Genomic DNA, 18,661 nt, shown 5'->3' on the forward strand with positions numbered 1-18,661 from the left:
AAAAAAAGAAACAACTGTCTCCTCTTAATAGGATGTGATTGCCTTTCCTTGTGCCAAATAGCCTGCATTGTTGAGCCATATGCAAATCACCTGTGCCTTTATTACTGAGTTTCTAAAAGTGCCTGATCTTTTGATTGCTAACCATTAACTTTTTAATTCATACTGGACTCACTGCAATCCACCATAACAAGTGTTTTAGTCTAGCATTGAATCCTAAAATCTGATTTTTCTTAAAACAAATGAAAAAAATCGTCCCACTGGGTGAGGTAATTTCACTTGTTTCCAAGATTTTAGGACTTAACGCTAGACTGAATTATTATAAAGATGGACATATTTTACAGTATAAAACATACCAGACTCCAGTTATTGACAGTAACTTTAAATTGAAGTGCCCTTACAATCGCATTAGTGTGTATTGGTGTGAGTGAACCGCTTTGGTTTGAATGACATATCATCAGGATAGCCGGGAAGCCAAAACCAAAGACATCAACGAAAGCCAGAGGCAATATCCCATTTCACTGATTTTTGTGGTTGCATCTGGGTGTACGGTTACAAATATGTATGTGTGTGTGTGCGCTCCTCTCCATCCTCACTCCACCCCAGAGCCGACTCGTATAATTCGAGCCCCGGAGCACCAGTCGGCCATCAGGGGTTCTACGGCTCGCTTCAACTGTAAGGTGAATGCAGATCCCACCCTGCCGGTCTCTGTGGCCTGGATGAAGGACGACAAGCCTCTCTCTCTGGGATGGAGGTAACACTAAAAACACCGCTGATGCACCAAATCTAATCTATATGGTCAAAACATTATACTACCTTAACCCATTTAAATTGCAAATTACTAGCCAATTACTTTAGCCGAGGCTGATCCGTTAGATCTTTTGAAGGTGCTATGTGTGTCATTTTAACATCAATAAATCATCACCACATTCATTTTGAGACATTAATATAATTACTTTAACAAACAAGACCATCGGCGAGAAGATCGTCATCTTCTACCGGCTGCTACACTGCATTTTACATTGTGAGTCACCAGGTCAGATTTGGAGGGAAATCTGCTGGATCGCTTTACAGCACAAAACAGGAAGAGGTTCTGTTCTTCCAGAGCAAACAGAGCTAAAGCTTTCAGAGTTTCCAGCAACGGGGGATCTGCTTATCTCATGATACGATTCGATGCATTATATGGGGTTCACAATTCAATACAACCACGATATGATGTAGTAAATAAAAGTTCAGTGACAACAAAGTCTGACTGTGCAGAATTCTGTTTATTTCTGAGCCACAAATCTTTCTAGCGATGGCATTGGCTGCTAGAACAACAATTAAAAATGTCATTACAAAGTGACAATAATATAATTTGGATGGAGAGCTTGTGAAACTGTGATGGTCAAGCATCTCATTTGTGATTACTATAGCAGAATAAAACGGAGCTAAAATCACCATTCATGTTTCTGCCCCACGATACGTATTGTCGCATTTTTGTATCGCGATATATTGAATTTCCATACATCGTCCCATCCCTATATAAGGTGCCAGCATGATATGATCAACACAGTGTTAGGTCATACAGTGTATATCTAACTGTCTGTTTGTCTGTTCGTCTCCCAGGTTAAAGAAGGACGAGGAGTCGCTGTCCATCCCCAACGTCAATGAGGGGGATGAGGGAACGTACACCTGCACTGTTAAATCTGAGATAGACCAAGACTCAGCCTCAGCCCGCCTCACTGTGTTAGGTACACACACATACAAACATAGACGCACACACACACTATAGCCTACATTCAGCACCAAGCATGGATGTGAAATGTATTGCTCCTCCATCCAAGCAATCATTTTACCATCATGCCCATCCTTTGTCACACATTGTTTTTAGTTCTTATATTGGTCACTCTTTACATACAATACCTCTTTATTATCCTCTAATATTTCAGTGCCTTCGAATGGAAATGCATGTTTTACAATCACTGCAGCTTACTAAATACTCACCTAGCTTAGCTAATTTCCTCCCACTGATTCAAGACAACTGCATGCAGCGTATTGAAAGACTGTAGTGCTGTGTAGTAAGCGCTGTAGTGAAGCTGACTAGTATTAATACTAAGACGTACCGGGCACTAAATCATGTGTGTTGCTTCCCTTAATGCTGATTGGCTGGTAGACTAACCTGTGAACTTTAACCTTTATACCCACTTCCTTGTCCTTGATCCCGCCTCACAGAGGAAGCCTCCCTCAACCCCTCAGTCTCTAGTGCCTTGCCTGCAGGTAACACACCGGGGTCGGGTGGAAATCCTTCTATTTCTTTCTGTCTGTCTTTCTTTCTTTCTTTCTTGCTTTCTATCACCCACTCTCTCTCATTTTCTGTCTTTCTCTGTTTCGACTCGTGCCTCTCCATTTCATTATAATGCTTTTATTAAAACGCTGTTAACACTGAAATTGTTTCGTTTTGTAAATGTGCCAAAGACCTACTCTGTGTGTGTGTGGTGGAGAGAGAAGAGTCATCTATTTGGAATACGGAATGGAATTTGCATGCATGTGCCACAAAGAAATATCCATCATAACAAGTCGTTTGATCTAGTATTGGGTCCAAAAATCAGAATTTTTTTAATACAAGTGGAAAAAATGTGCCATTCGGGTGAGAGAAATTCACTTGATTCCAGTGCGAATCAACTTGTTTGAACAATTTCCTTGAATCAAGTGTCGTTTTCTTGATACTGGTGCAGTGATCTGCCTTATTCTGCCTTGTTTCAAGATATTAACACTTTGAAAATACCTGAAATTACTAAACTTCCATTGGGAGCCAGTGGATTATGTCAAAATTGTTCACGTTTTAAGGCAACTGAGATTTTAAGGCTGAATATGAGACCAAATGAGGGGTTAAGATGGACGTTTTTTGCAGTGTGTGTATGCTCTTGTATGTGCATGTGTGTGTGCGTGTGTGTGCGTGTGTGTGTACCATCTCTAAGCCCAGGTTGTTCCCTCTCTCTCTCCAGACCGTCCAGACCCTCCCATGGATCTGGATCTGTCAGACCCAGCAGCCCGCAGCGTTCGCCTCACATGGATCCCTGGAAATGACCACAACAGCCTTGTCACACGTCAGTACACACACACACACACACACACCCCTGGGTGACCCTGGATCCCCACTTTGAGAACCACTGCTGTAACCCAAAACTCACCCTTCCGCCACTGCCATTGCTCACAGTAGTTGCGTGTCTCTCCGCAGAGTTCCTGGTCCAGTTTGAGGAGGACCGCTGGGAGCCGGGGCGGTGGCAGGACCTGTCCAGTTACCCCGGGGACCTCAACTCTGTCATCCTGCAGCTCGCCCCCTTCATCAACTACCAGTTCAGGGTCATCGCCATCAACGAGGTGGGCCAGAGCCAGCCCAGCCGCCCGTCGCCACAATACAAGACCAGCGGAGCCGGTGAGGAGCACCTGATGTGAACTGATATAGTTAGGGTTTGACCAAAATGTTTGGTCAGATACTATTATTTTTGGATTGAAGCCACCAATATAGGCTGTATTTGTGCTGATATTCAATTCCTTAAATTTGACCATTTTCATGTCAAAAAATCCTCAAAAGATGCCTGTTGTTTCCCCTAGAATTGTATTCTTGTCAGGGTGGAAAAGCCTCTGAAACAGCATTTAGACACTCATAGGACACTGAAACTCTACATTAAAACCAATACTATTACTACTACTACTACTACTACTACTACTACTAATAATAATAATAATAATCATGATAATAATAAACATATTTATGCATACTTGTGTGGAATCTGATGCAAATGTCTCATTAGAATCAACTGAGGTTAAGGGCTTCCCGTAGACAACCAGTGTAGTATTGATCAAGTCTATAATAAATATGTAATCAATCAAACTGCATCATATCCATCATATCAGAGGTGGACCACACTGACTGGACCAGATCTGATTTTTAATAAAAGGCCAATATAGGCCTCATATATCAGTCTGGCTAGGATAATACAGTACTATCATAGTATCATAGTGGAACACCAATGCACTGAAACACAATTTAGTGTTAGAGGAAGAGTGAATGTGTATGAAAAGTTCCATTGCAAAACACATTGTATCGTTTACAATACACATTTTGGGAAAAGAATAATTTGTTCATTCGTTCATTAATTCGTTCATTCATTCATTTGTTTGTTCATTCAGTCATTCATCCATTCGTTAATTTATTAATTTGTTCAGTCATTCATTGATTTGTTTGTTCGTTCATTCGTTCATCCGTTCATTCATCCATTCATTCATTCATTCGTTCATTCATCCGTTCATCCATTCATTCATTCATCTGTTCATCCATTCATTCGTTCGTTCGTTCATTCATTCGTTTGTTCGTTCATTCATTTATTAATTACCCCAGATGTTAGGAGCCAACGGCTGGAAAGTGTCCGTTTTCTCAATAGGTTTTTGGGACTAAATTTGGACTTGACATGGGTTTTGTTGGAGCGGGTGTTACGTATTAGATCTGAGTGAATTTTTGCTGTGTATATATCTCAGCTCCAGATGCCATTCCCAGCGGTCTTCGAGGATGGGGCACCAAGAAGGACAATATGGAGATCACCTGGGAGGTAAGACGTGGAGAAGTCAGTAAGCTACAGAAAACAGAATATGAATATGAATTGAAACATTTTACAAGGCCTTAAGTACTGCACTCATCTCCCCTTTCATTTCTTTTCCTGAATTTGGGCTTTTTTTTTTTTTTATTACTTTTATCTCTTTTGTCATTTTATGGATCCTAGTGTTCGTCTACTATTTTCCACCATGTTGTTTTTGCTTTTTGGGTGAGACAGTTATATAAGCTCTTTGTTTTTTGTTTCTTTTAACTCACCTGCACTCATTATTGGCTGCATATTTTTTAAATATTTTACTCGATTTTTCTTTATTTTTCAACATAACATTTTATCACTGTGACTTTTTACATATTGTTCTGCTTCTATGTTGCAAATAAACTGTAGTGTAGGTGTAGCATTAAAAAATAACATGATGTCACAGTTGAAAGTACAGACACTTCATTATGTACTTGTGTGTATGTAGTGTGTGTATGTAGAGACCTGATATGAGAAAGCTATGAATTATTATTTTATTCCTTTTAGCCTCTGCTTGATCTGGAGCGAAATGGCCCTAACTTACACTACAACGTATGGTGGCGGCGGAAGGATTCGGGAGAGGAGTGGAGCAACGTGACCACGGTCGGGTCGAAGCACGTCATCCACGACACAGAAACCTACGTGCCTTATGAGCTCAAAATCCAGGCCAGGAACGACTTCGGACCAGGACCCGAGTCCAATGTGGTCATCGGCTATTCTGGAGAGGACAGTAAGGACACACACACACACACACACACACTAGGGTTCAACTGATATGGCTGTTACCAATACTGATTTTTGGATTGCGGCTGATAGCTGAAATTTTTGACCTTTGATCTGCCAAAATAATAAAATAAAAAAAATAATAAAGTATTCAGTGTATCCACACAGAATTGTATTCTTGTCAGGGTGGAAAAGCCTCTGAAACAACATTTAGACCATCATGGGACACTAAAACTCTCCATTGAAACATAAGATGATAATAATAATTAGTAATAGTAGTAATAAAACATATTCATGCATACTTCCCATGGCTTCCCATAGACAACCAGTGTAGTATTGATCAGTACTATATACAACATCAATATCTGCAAACCGATGTATGCGAACTTTAATTCACATGCATGCAGGAAGCAACGGGGTTTATGGGAAATGTAGTCTTAATGTTGAGGAATGCTAGCACTAGTGTTTGTCTGTTTAACTTTAACTCCTGCATGAATGCATTGAACATCACAGATTGATGATATATAACAGAGGAAGAGTATCCGAAGGTGGATTTCTTTTCCTTTAACACACACTCACACTCCTTTATCCCGTGTGTCCAGAGCCGACTGACCCTCCTACTGACCTCCGGGTGTCAAAGCTCGACAGCACCAAGATCAACATCCACTGGAAGCCTGTGGACCCCAGCACAGTCCAGGGAGAGTTCAAGGAGTACAGGGTGAGACACACACACACACACGCACCTGCTCCACCGCCGTGTCATCCGAGCACGCCTGCATATTGTGACGACAGCGGGAAAAGAACAGCAGATGAAGCTTTTAAACGCTGTCATTTTTATGTTTCTTCTTCCTCCTTATTCTGTTTCTTTTTTGTCCTCCTTTCCTCCCTCCCAGCTATACTACTGGCGCGAGGCCAGTCTGGCTCAGGGCGTGGCGGTCAGTAAGGAGAGGAAGGCGAAGGGCTTCTACAGCACGGTGGCCGAGCCGTCCGGCGTCCTCGCCGACCTGCTGCCCTACTCCCACTACAAGATGTTCATGGTCGCCGCCAACAGCCGCTACGAGAGTCCGGCCAGCAACACCGTGGACTTCACCACCAAGGAGGGAGGTGAGCGCCCAGCATGTCACAACCAGGACACGCTCACATTAGGGTTCCACTAGGCAAGGCTGACTTTATTCAACGTGCTTCACCTAAAACAGAAAAAATACATACAAATCTTTCTGAGCCAAATTACTAGATCACTAGTGTTTCTATTCCCCTGGCAAACTTTACTCTAGACTCACTTATCCAGAGGTAATTACCATCCTCCTGAGTTAACTTACTCTACACAACATTTAAAATGACATATTAAAAAGAAAGACAGAAAGAAAGAAAAGGTAAAACATTAGAAAGAAAGAAAGAAAGACAGAAAGAAAGAAAGACAGAAAGAAAAGGTAAAACATTTAAAATGACATTAAAAAGAAAGAAAGAAAAGGTAAAACATTTAAAATGACACATTGAAAAGAAAGAAAGAAAGGAAGAAAGACAGAAAGAAAGAAAGAAAAGGTAAAACATTTAAAATGACATTAAAAAGAAAGAAAGAAAAGGTAAAACATTTAAAATGACATATTGAAGGTAAAACATTTAAAATGACATTAAAAAGAAAGAAAGACAGAAAGAAAGAAAAGGTAAAACATTTAAAATGACATTAAAAAGAAAGAAAGAAAGAAAGAAAGAAAGAAAGAAAGAAAGAAAAGGTAAAACATTTAAAATGACATTAAAAAGAAAGAAAGAAAAGGTAAAACATTTAAAATGACATATTGAAAAGAAAGAAAGAAAGGAAGAGGAATGAGAAAGGAAAAAAGAAAGAAAGAAAAGGTAAAACATTTAAAATGACATATTGAAAAGAAAGACATCCAAAAACTATGCCAATGAAAAGTAAGACGATCCCATGTTACAGTAATCCAATCCCTGATGTCAACAATATTTTTCTTTTTTTCTTTTCTTTTCTCTCTTCTCCTACCCCCTTGACACCTCGCTTATCTTTGTGTGTGTGTGTGTGTGTGTGTGTGTGTGTGTAGTGCCGGACGCTCCCAGGTTCTTTAGGATTAATCGGAGGAGTTCGGACACCATCCACCTACAATGGGACAAACCTCTGGAGCCCAACGGCATTCTGATTGGATACCAGCTCAAGTACCAAACGGGTGAGCTGCTCTGATTGGTTGTCACCCTCTAAGCACCCACACACTCGTGCACACGCTCTCAAATCACCCACAGGAACCAACGTTCCTAACAGCCCAAACCTCCTCCTTCATACCTTGTCATACCTTCTGTGTGTGTGTGTGTGTGTGTGTGTGTGTGCAGTCAACGGCTCCAGAGTGGGTCGTCCCCAGTTGGAAACGTTCCTTCCTAACATGACAGAATACACCCTCCGCCTGCCGGATCGATCCACCCGCTACAAGTTCTTCCTCATGGCCCTCACTCAGGTGGGAGCAGGGGAAGTCTACGCTGAGGAGTCCCCGCACTTTGCGAATGAGGGTGAGTGTTTCAAACACACACACGCACACACTCGCACACACACACTACCTTCAAATCTATAACAAAAGGAGGTAGATTTCTCTGTGATCTTGATCAAGTTGTTTCATTTGAGTCTGCAAATTCAGGAGGAGATTTTTCCTTTCACTGCATACTGAAGTCCACTATAGTAGGGTTTGACTAATGTAGGTGTTTGAAGACCGATACAGATACTGATATTTTTGGATTGCCAATATTATGTGCTAGTGATTGCCATTTTAAAAATTTGACCATATTTATGCCAAAAAAAAGACTCAAATATTCAGTCTTTCCCCCCGATTTTTATTCTAGTCAGAGTGGAAAAGCCTCTGAAACAGCATTTAGACCATCATGGCACAAAAACTCTCCCTTGAAACCTAAGGTTACCATAATAATATGAGTAATTATAATAATGCTAATACATATTCGTGCATATTTATGTGGAATCCAATCAAACAAAATTCAGGTTAAGGTGAAGGCTTCTCATAGACAACCAGTTCAATCAATTCTACAACAAATATGTAATCAATCAAACTGCATCATATGCATCATATCAGAGGTGGAGGACACTGACTGGACCGGATCTGATTTTTAATAAAAGACCAAAATCAGCTCCATATATGAGTCTAACCCTAATAAGTAGCTGCAGTAGTAATCTACCATCATCTGGTTGTGGATGGGGTAAGTGTGCTGTCACTTTTTATATCAACAAAACTGCTTGGCTTTTTCACCGTTTCCCCTGTGCACTTTTTTTCCCCTCCCACATTGAGCTGATTATTTTTGGTAGAAAAGAGCCAGAAAATGGACTTATTGGTAAATCAACCCAAAAGCAACATAGTTGTAATTCTGCTCATTTACTGTGTCAGATGCGTCTTCACTGTTACTTCACTGTTGTGCACACAGAAGTAGCGATTTCCACCGGAATGTAGAAGTTACAAAAAGGAGTGGAGTCTTTGCACTTTAACCCTGGCTGCGCCCCATCACTGCACTGGATGCAAAAGAAAGGAAGCCAAATGAATGTTCGGATTTTAAGGGTGCGATCCTACACACCCTTACACCTACAGTTGGTTTTCTTTGGTCTGAACAATCGTTGAAAAAGTTGACTTTGTTTGGTTCATGTAGGTTCACACAATTATAAGTGAACCAGGGCTTGGAAACAGAAGTCACATGGACTCACAAGTAGCTAATTTATTCAACAGAGTTTTGGTAACCTGTCATCAGATCAGGTTTGAGATTTTCAAAACAAATCAGTCCCTGTAACTGAAGCTAAGCATGATGGGCTTGTCTGCGCTCTTCTTCTCTGGTGTTCATACCAGTTAAGAACACATGAAGAAATAGCTGCATATGAGCATCAGTCCAGACTTCATTTTGTTATGCTAGGCCTTCCAAGCCTGAGGAACTGCTGGCTATCAGATGACATTTATATATTGATTTATATCCATAAATGTTTTTTGGGGTCGTTTCATGTAGTTGGTTCCGATTAGGTTCCAAACTAAAGGAGGAAATAAATTCAAATAAACCGCGCAGAACATGCTGCGGTGAACTCACATTAAGACTTGCAAAAGCACTATCCATACAGATCATGCTTTCATCAATACATTTCAATTTCAAAACATGTAAAGCCTATTTTGGGTTGATTTTTCCTTTAATGTACGTCACGGGGATCATAGTGATCATAGACTAGGATAGAATGAAAAAGGGAGTTGTGGATCAGGACAAACTTTGCATTTACAGACAATTTCTAGATATAAAACCACACAGATCACACAGATGGACTGTTGACCCAGTTTCTCCTAGTTACTGGGGTTTCCTTGATACACAGTGAGTCTAGGATTGAGCTTTCCCAACAATTATGCCAAGCGAAGAGGCAAACATCCCACAGGACGTTTAAGTCCCACTCCGCTCCAGTGCATTGTGTCTTTCACTATGTAATTATACCATTTCCAGCCTTTTCTGTGCATGGGAACTGGGTTGGTTCGATTGCTTGCCAGCCGTTTACATTGTGAGAGTTTCTCAGCCAAGATTAGATCCAAACAAAACCTGCATTCACAAAGAGCAGCAGGGCTGATCCCAGAGCAGCGTTGCACTTTGAATCAGAATGAGGGAGACGGACCACTGGGATCTGACCACTGAACCGAGATCAGTGCTGGCTTTGTTAATACGGGGCCTTACCACTAGAGCCTGTATGTATGTGTGTTTGTGTGTGTGTGTGTGTGTGTGTGTGTTTGTGTGAGGCTCTAGCCCTTTGGTACACAGGCTTCTTTGTCAGGGTGTCAGATGGAGAGAGAAATGGTCTTTTTCCGATGGATGACGTTATCACCACACACACACACACACACACACACACACACACACAGTCATTAGATCAGAATCAGCCAGTGTTCTTTCTCCCTGTTGTCAGTGTCTCTCTCTCTGTCTGTCTGTCTCTCTCTCTCTCTGTCTCTTGCCCTGCCTCTCGGTTGACCTTGCTGAGTGTCTTGTCTGTTAACTCTCTCTCTCTTTCTCTCTCTCTCCCAGCCTCTGTCGTTCTTGGTTTCCCTTCTCTCTCTCTTACATGTGTCCCCTCTCTTCTGTCTCTCCCCTCTTTTCGTTGGCAGAAGACTATACTGATGCCACAAGCCTAGGTAATGAGGAATAAGAAGCACAGCTTGTCTGCCTGTCTGTCCATCTGCTTGTCTTTTTTTCTGTCTTTCCATCTATTTGCCCCCCCTATCCCCACCGACTCCTCCATGTCTGTCTCTATGTATGTCCCTCTAAACATTTACCAACAGTGCAGTCCAGCTTCATTTCATTCTTGTATTTCCAACAAAACGTAGCTCTACCACCCCCTGCAGCTCACAATGGTACAGTCACTCTGATATTCAACAAATATCTGAATTGCCTCATGTTCTTGTAATGTAAAGCAAAACAGGATTTATCATTAAAGGTGCTATGTGTAGCATTGTAACATCAATTAATCATCACCACATTCATTTTGGGACATTAGTTTTTAAAAATGCTTCATGGCGTACCTTTAATAGACTTTGAAAAAAAGGAAAACATGATGAATAACAATTTAGTCCCATGGGATTTATTACCTGATGTTGGACGCTGATCACTTTTTCACTTGGAGTATTCAATTCTCTAACAGGTAATATTCATAATTTACCGAATGAAATCAGAAAGCAACATGCCATAGGCTCAAATTGTTAAGCAGATCCGATTCTCTGTGCTACTGGACTGAACTGCAGCCTATGCTGCTTTCTTTTCTCATCTCTCCATCCTTTCTCTATGTGTAATGCTGTTATTTGTCTGTCACTGTGTGCTTTCAGGGATTGAATAGCTCCCCCCTCCTCCAACAACGCTCTGGAATATTTGACTTGGACACATTTTAACATATCAAACACACATACGTCATATCACATGGTTGACACTAAACACATATTAGCCCATGCAAACCTGTGATATCACTCTCTCTATACTAGAATCTCTCTCCACGGTGTATTTAGTGTCTACGTTGACCTTTAACCTCCCAATCCCAGCACCAATCCCTGATGGCGCACCTTCACGATGCAACCCCACGACATCACTTCCTCTTCCCGTCTCCCACGAGCCACAAGTTAGCCTTGTGCAGCGAGCGGTCCGCTGTTCTCTCATCACCATTGAATGCAGCGTCATGATGGGATGGGAGCAGTCGTATGTGCTTGCATCTAAACGTCGGGAGAAACAGTTTGATCGACCGTATGACCAAATGAGTGTGCTTGGGAGGACAAATACAGATTCTTCATCATCAGTTGCTTCAGACCTCTTTTGCTGACCGGCTTGCTCGCTCACTCATTCACTTGCTCGCATCATCCCTGTCTTGCGCCTCCGCTTTTCCAAAGTCACGCTGCTCTGCCTTTTCATCCATTGCTTCTGTTCACCGGGTCAAAAGTATAGACTGGGGAATACAGGTAAGGCAGGATTTCAGCAGGATCCTCCCCAAAAAAGCATAATGCTAATGGTCTTTTGACTGATGTAGCTGTTGGTTGACATTGTGATTGATATGAACTGGCTGTGGAGCTTCTTGAACATGCTTATGTGTTCAAGCCTGCCTCCTTTTCCTCCACTTACTTCACTCTATGGGTCGGCTTTCCGGGTTGGTTTGAGAGCATGCTTGGCATCCAGCCTGGTGATATAAGCATGCTGGCTGGGGTTTGGGATTGTGTGTGTATGCGGTGGGGTGGGTCCTGTAGGCCCTCAGTAATGGGACCCTTCAGTAGCTGGAGATGACCATCAACCTCAAGGTAAAGCTGGTTTTAACTGAAAAAACACTTAAAGTGGAAGGCAGCAGAAAACGTGTTCAGGCAACCAGGGGAAGAGGTGCTACCTTAAATGAAGTAACACAGAGTGACAACATGTATACAAAGTCTAAAGAAAGACTTGGTGGAAATAGTAAGCAAGAGAAGGATTTCTAATTCTTGTAAAATACCTACTCAAGTGGACCCTCTTCTACAGAACACAGTGTAAATCCATATCCTCTCTGGCTGAGGTAATACCAGCATTTGGCCTCTTGGTGGCACTGACACCTCAGTCTATGTACCAGCCCATTATAGGGACACTGATGATGAAGTGTTACTGAATCCCACAAGGATCAGCTGGAATAACAGTCACCTTATTCAAATGAATAGTATGGTCATTTGTTGACTTGTGATGAATTCAATCAACTGTAAGTATCTTTAGTTGTGGAGAATTCCTTGTGTCCTTTCAACTCAATGGTTCATTGACTTCTATGTGTGTCTGGTGGTCAGTATCAGTGTCTGTCTACCTGTTTGATTTCCTGTTGTCTTTAACCCTCTGCTCTCTCCCACCTCCTCCCCTGTAGTCGAGCTCACAGACGCCCCCGTGGCTTCAACATTCGCTCCTACTCCTCCTCCTCTCGCTCCTCTTCCTCCTACTACCATCGCCCCTACAACCATTAGTACCTCAACCACTACTACAACTACGACTACTACTACTACTACAACTACTACCACAACTACTACAACTGAGGCAACCACTACCACCACTCCGCCCGTGTTGGTCACCACCAAGCGTACCGATCAGAATGTGTTGGGTACTTGCTGTTGTCCCATTGTGGTTTTTTACTGTCTTTCCAGTGTGTTTTGGTCGACCATAAATGGCACTAATTAATAGTACTAATTTGATTTTCTGGAGTATCTTTTTACCAACTTTGATGTCTTTTGATATCAAAAGATGATTGCCTTCTCCCACCTGACGAAACGGGAAAATAAATTAGGGGCTGCATTCCGATATGCTGTACCTCTACCTGCTGTACAGATAGTAGGGAATTATCTCAGAATATTGGGATGTAGCCGGCAACTCGATCCTCCTGGTCAGGAAGTGAGAATCCAACCTTTTTGAAATAATCTGATGTTGAGTACCTTTAACCCCTTAGACACAGTGATGAAAGCACTCTGATAGCAAATGAAGGCAGCCTATCTCAATTGATGAGGATTGTGATATTGGCAGAGCTCACCATGTTCCTCAGGGTTAGGCTCAATTTGCATTCTGATCCACTCCAAACCAGGGGTAAGCAATGCAATTAAGTGTTTCATGAATTGAAAAATCCCCTGAAACTTTGTTGTGGGTGAATTTTCAATCCATGAACTAATTAAATTTACTTCTTGCTTTGAGCGGACTAAGATTGGAATTGATCCCTAACCATTCTAGCAGGGAACTCCCTTAGTGTTGTTCGTGTAAATGAATGACTCTCCATGCATAGGTCTAAATTGAGCCCTGTGTGTGGTTGTTGTAACCGTGCCCTCTCTGCCCCCTGACCTTTGACCCCTTACCCCTGACCCCCTGTGTAGTGGCCCCTGGGCGGGACATCTGGAATCTGACGGTGGAGCCTAACAGTAACTACGCTAACGTCAGCTGGAGACACAACTTCCCGGCCGGCAGCAGCGAGTTTGTGCTAGAGTTCACACTGGACAGTAAGAAACCAGACCAAAACCCGCAGGCTTGTGTTTGCCAGACGACCTTGCACTATTAAACCCTAAAACTAGAACTGAACTCAAGTAAAAGTAAAAAACTGGGTCCAGAGTTTGTAGAGCAGTGAGATATTGAGTGAGTTACAGGAAGATACTGAGTGCAGAGAGTCAGAGCAGACAGAGGGATATATTTAGTGCAGAGAGCAGACAATTTGTGTCAAAACAGATCCAAAGTTTATGATGATGCTGGGACAGTACCTGTGAAACCACTGGACGTTTTAATAGTTGCTTCTCTCCAGTGTTGGCTTGAGCTCTAGAGTTCAAGACTTTGACAGTTCTAGTTTTAAGAAAGAAGCAAGACGTCATCAATTCACATTTAGCAGATATAACAAAATCCGGCGTTTGGCAAAGATCAGATTTGTTTAATCATTTTCTGCCAGCCTGCCGGATTTTTAGAGAGGAACCTTGGCTAACCTTAGGTGTTCAGGGTTGGGAATTACAGAAATGACTGGATGGTGAAAGAAACTCTGGTCAATTTATGAGAGCACTCCAGCCCACTCTCCAAAATTACACTTTTAGCTGTCTGCGAATATCGCTCAATCCATCTCTGTTGACAGAAATCCCTATTGGACAGAAATGTAATTTTCTGGCTAAACTATGTTTTCGCTGCAGCTCGGTATGAAACTCGATTGTGCTACCAGTAGAATTCTGATTACCATCTAACTAGCTGCGGAAGAAGCACAGTACTATGCAGTGGCCTTTTCATTGAATAATTAATGTCTTATTTTATTACATACCGAGTTCAATTACTCCTCGGTGGCAGGTTTTTGTTACTCCAAAATTCCCTGCTCAAGGGTTTTGCTGAAATGTGCCCTTGCTCCAGCTTTATTCACTCCTTACATACCCCAGTCTTTACAGTGCGCCCTTTTAGAAAGTCTTTTGTCCAGTAATGAAAAAATAATCTGTTGTTTGGATAGGGTAGAACATGCAGTAAAAAACACAGAGAAAGAGAGAGAGAGATGGAAAGGGAAAGATGAGGACATGGGAAAGAAGAAAGGAATGGCTCTTCTTTTTGGTGTGAAGTTTCTGAATAACAAGTGTGCTCCTTCACAAGTCACTCAATCACAGCCTTCTCTTCAAGAATGGGAAATATGAAACTCTTGATCAGAGATAGTTGCTGCCAGAGATAACCTTCAACTATAGTAGCAGCAGCTTCTTGGGTGCGTTGGTGTGTTTTCATCACTCCCTTTCATTTGAGGAGGTGATGTTCGCACGTAAAGCTTGACGTCTCACTTCGATAGTTTTTTAAAATGATAAGGTACAATGTGCTGTATTCTCTATCTCTCTCTGTCTCTTTCTCTTATGCTCTCTCTTTCCATTTCTGCCTGTCTCTCTTTTCTTTGTGTTTTGAAAATGAGTATGTTTATCATAATCACGTCACCACTGACTTCCTATGCAGTGCACCCATCGTCATGGTTTCTTTGCATACACCTACATCTGCCTGGCTTTGAATGGCTGCTGCTGAACCAGCTTTGCAATCGGGCTGTTCGGCTTGCTTTCTCTGATTGAGCGCATCACTTTTTTGCCATCCATGCTTACATCACTGCTTGCTTTTACTTTTGATTGGAAGAGGCGCACTCTTGAAGTCTGCTTTTACAATACACATCCGTGAACATGCATCATCCCTCCTCTGGAATCTCTGAGTTGGCTGAGATTGGACAGCCCGGCAGATAGGCTCTATGTTATTGCTTTCCACCAGTCCAACAGTCTCTGATCTTTGATCGAGGACGGAGAGAAGGAAGGATGTATTTTTCATGCACTTGGGCAATGGCTTTAATTCTTAATGACTGTCTGAATGTGAATAGAGAGAGAGAGAGAGAGAGAGAGAGAGAGAGAACGGGAAACAGGGAGGGAGGAAAGTGGGATGATGAGACTGATCTAATGGTCTCCGCCCTCCCACCCCCCCTCCCTCCTTCCCCAAGGTCAAATCTGAAAGCTTTGATTCTAAGGAACAATGGCAGAGAGCCTCTGACATGCCTCCACCTCCCACCATCATCCCTTCATCTTTCCTCTTTCTTTCTGACTCTGGGTGACCCAGGAGTCTCAGCAGGTCTGTCAGAGGACGTTAGAGTCAGGGGAAGGGTGATGCTTTGGTGGCAGAGGAGAGGAAAAGGAAAGGTGGCAAGGTGTTGGCGTCAGTGCTATGACGTGTGTACGTATACACAACCGCATGTATACATTTCACAACATTTTGTGAGACTGTGTTGATACAGTCAAACACATAGTGTATATGCATGTCCACATAAGCGCTCAGGTTCCCAGGATATAACCAGTCCAGACAGTAATAGCTTCATGTGCTGCAGCAACACAACATAGGGGATTGATGGAAGTCGATATCCCATAATTTGCTATTGTAAATCAGTGCAAGTTATTGACATGGTCTACAGTTTAAAAAGTTTATTTTTCTTCATTTTTTGTTCTTTGCAACAAGCTATATTAAGTGAGCACCATAAAAAATAAATAAACAGACCAACATTTTATCCTTGGTCAGAGATTTTATTGTTGTTGGATGGACAGTGTACTGTGTGCTGTCAGTTGTCTGGATTTTCTTTAGTCTGTAGTCAGGGCTAGTAGGGAGTCTTGTGTGTGACCTCAATTACAAAATCTCTGAACCTGTTTTTTTTCTCTCAGGCGTCCTGATACGGTATTTTTGACCATCTCTTTCACATAAAGCTGAAAGATTGTTATATCAGATCCAGTAAACACCGGCCTTGGCCTTACACATAGCACTTCATTGACTAATTGTGTTGAAAGGAGTGGCATGACCTCTCTCTCTTATGCTTTATTAGTTTTGTTTGGCTGTATGCAGGACTGTCAATAATAGGGCTTTGGAATGAGCTTTGTTGGATGACATCACTCTTGCGAAAGGGTCAAAGTTCATGTAGCATGGTGCATGATGTCACCACTTGCTGTCACTTCAGAGTCATGCTCATAGCTCGGCCATGTCATGACCGACACGTCTTTCCACCGGAAAGATGCAGCGCTTCAAACGGTTGTTATGTTTTTGTTTTTTTTTACCTCATGGAGATGAGTGTGGGTCTGTGAATAATTGAGACAAACAATGCTTTGCTACCCTAGCTCTTGATGTTATCCAAGAACATAGAGAGTTCCATAATGTGTCAATTTAAATTCCAACCAGTTAAGGTAATATGACCCACAGCAGCCAATTCGCAGGGGAGTTTAGTTTTGTGAAACTTTGATGTCCACAGTATAGTGGTTGCCTGAAGGAACACCTGCTCCTTGTACCCCTCCTCCCCCTCCTCCCCATTTTTAGATTAGTTTTCTCTGGAGAATTATGCCCTTGAGAGAAAATGTAGTCTCAGAGCCATAAAAGAAGAAAATGAACGGAAAGTGTCAGCTGAACTGAGCCTCAAAGACTTGCACCTCATCCATTAACTATAATGGCTAAAAGTATTAAAGTACATTATGCGTGTGCATCTATACAGTCAAGAGGTGCAAGAACCATTATGCTGACGATTGGCGCTGCATTGTTATCAGTCTCAATTCACTTCAATAACCCTGCTATCACTCAGAAAAAGTCTCCCTGCAAAGCATCAAGATGCTGTGACCTTTGCTAATACGCACAGCCGTTACTGTGGCAACAAGGCCACACCCCCCGGAGTGTGATTGGCCCCTTTCTTGTGTCTCCAAGGCGACGGGACGGTGAAAATTGTACCAGTGAAACAACAGCCCCCCATTACAGTGGCGGATCTGATCGAAGGCGCCAAGTACCGTCTGAGGGTTTACTCCCATGAGCACAACAGCATCAGCAGCAAATATGTCAACTTTGAGACCAGCGCAGGTGAGACCACACCTGGCCAGGTGACACCCGGGTTACACTACGGCCAGGTGGGCTACTGTGGGTGCAAGTCTGTCAGTAGTAGTATCTAACTGAGTAAAAGCTGGTATTGGGTTTTTTTTTTATTTCTACCACAGTGTCATGTTATTCAAGAGGTAAATTCAAGTCAGTCAGGATGAGACACTTCACTCCTACCTGGGTGCTATTAAACTTCATCCTGGCGTAATAAAAATAACTTTCTACGCATCATATCTGATTTGAATGATCAGTATCTAATTAATCAAAGGAAGTAAAGGTTGTATTATTGTGAAAATGTAACTTTTTAAATCTTCACTCTTCAGCTGTGATTTTTCGCACAGCTCCCATAATCCTCTTTGTAAATAGTTAGATGACGTCACATGACAGGAGAATACACTTCTGGGTTCTTCATCTTCAACATGGACTGCTGCCATACTACAGTATGGCAATACTTATATAAAGCGCTAAATCTTTTTATGATCTTGAGACAACACATACTCTGGCTTTTCATAATAAATCATACTGTTGTATAAACAGTGCTTCTATGTATATGTAATGCAACATAAGCTATGTTTGCTAACTGTATTCTCCATAGAAGAGATGAAGGCAGCTGATCAACTAGGGAGCCAGATAGTTGAAATCACATTCAAATAAACTCATCATTAATTAGATCTATATGACATAAATGAACTGTGAGATGGTACAAAATCTGTATTTGGTTTTTTTTTCTGTAAAAGTGTGGTGCATGTGTTGCAAATTTAGCTTTCTTGGCTAATGGCTCAGTAGAGCTGTAGGCTAGTTCTGACTTGACCCTGCTCCGCTCACATTCAGAGAACCAGTAATGTTATGCTAAAGCAAGGCTTAATGCCTTTGCACACCAAGTCCGTATTTTTCGTCCGAAATTGTCGCACGTTTAAAAATAAATACGACCTCACGTTGTGTCAATCACGTTTACACACCGACTCCGAAACTTT

At 42.0% G+C, this 18,661-nt stretch overlaps 1 protein-coding gene across 3 annotated transcripts in view; it reads left to right on the forward strand.

Annotated features, from left to right (window-relative positions):
- The window catches only part of nfasca (neurofascin homolog (chicken) a), a 55,367-nt gene that overhangs the window by 23,411 nt on the left and 13,295 nt on the right, over window positions 1–18,661 (forward strand). The window contains exons 14-28 of one of the 3 annotated variants that reach the window (XM_071912643.2): window positions 604–751; window positions 1,606–1,730; window positions 2,212–2,256; window positions 2,985–3,086; window positions 3,218–3,415; window positions 4,519–4,589; window positions 5,115–5,337; window positions 5,933–6,048; window positions 6,224–6,434; window positions 7,388–7,510; window positions 7,671–7,844; window positions 10,457–10,483; window positions 12,703–12,933; window positions 13,691–13,813; window positions 17,523–17,672. In XM_071912643.2, coding sequence (XP_071768744.2) covers window positions 604–751; window positions 1,606–1,730; window positions 2,212–2,256; window positions 2,985–3,086; window positions 3,218–3,415; window positions 4,519–4,589; window positions 5,115–5,337; window positions 5,933–6,048; window positions 6,224–6,434; window positions 7,388–7,510; window positions 7,671–7,844; window positions 10,457–10,483; window positions 12,703–12,933; window positions 13,691–13,813; window positions 17,523–17,672 — 2,067 coding nt within the window. Of the gene's footprint in view, window positions 1–603; window positions 752–1,605; window positions 1,731–2,211; window positions 2,257–2,984; window positions 3,087–3,217; window positions 3,416–4,518; window positions 4,590–5,114; window positions 5,338–5,932; window positions 6,049–6,223; window positions 6,435–7,387; window positions 7,511–7,670; window positions 7,851–10,456; window positions 10,484–12,702; window positions 12,943–13,690; window positions 13,814–17,522; window positions 17,673–18,661 lie in introns of all 3 variants that reach the window. The other 2 variants (XM_071912655.2, XM_071912648.2) reach the window with 2 other exon arrangements.

The sequence above is a fragment of the Centroberyx gerrardi genome, chromosome 5 (genome assembly GCF_048128805.1).
Source record: "Centroberyx gerrardi isolate f3 chromosome 5, fCenGer3.hap1.cur.20231027, whole genome shotgun sequence".
Taxonomy (NCBI): Eukaryota; Metazoa; Chordata; class Actinopteri; order Beryciformes; family Berycidae; genus Centroberyx; species Centroberyx gerrardi.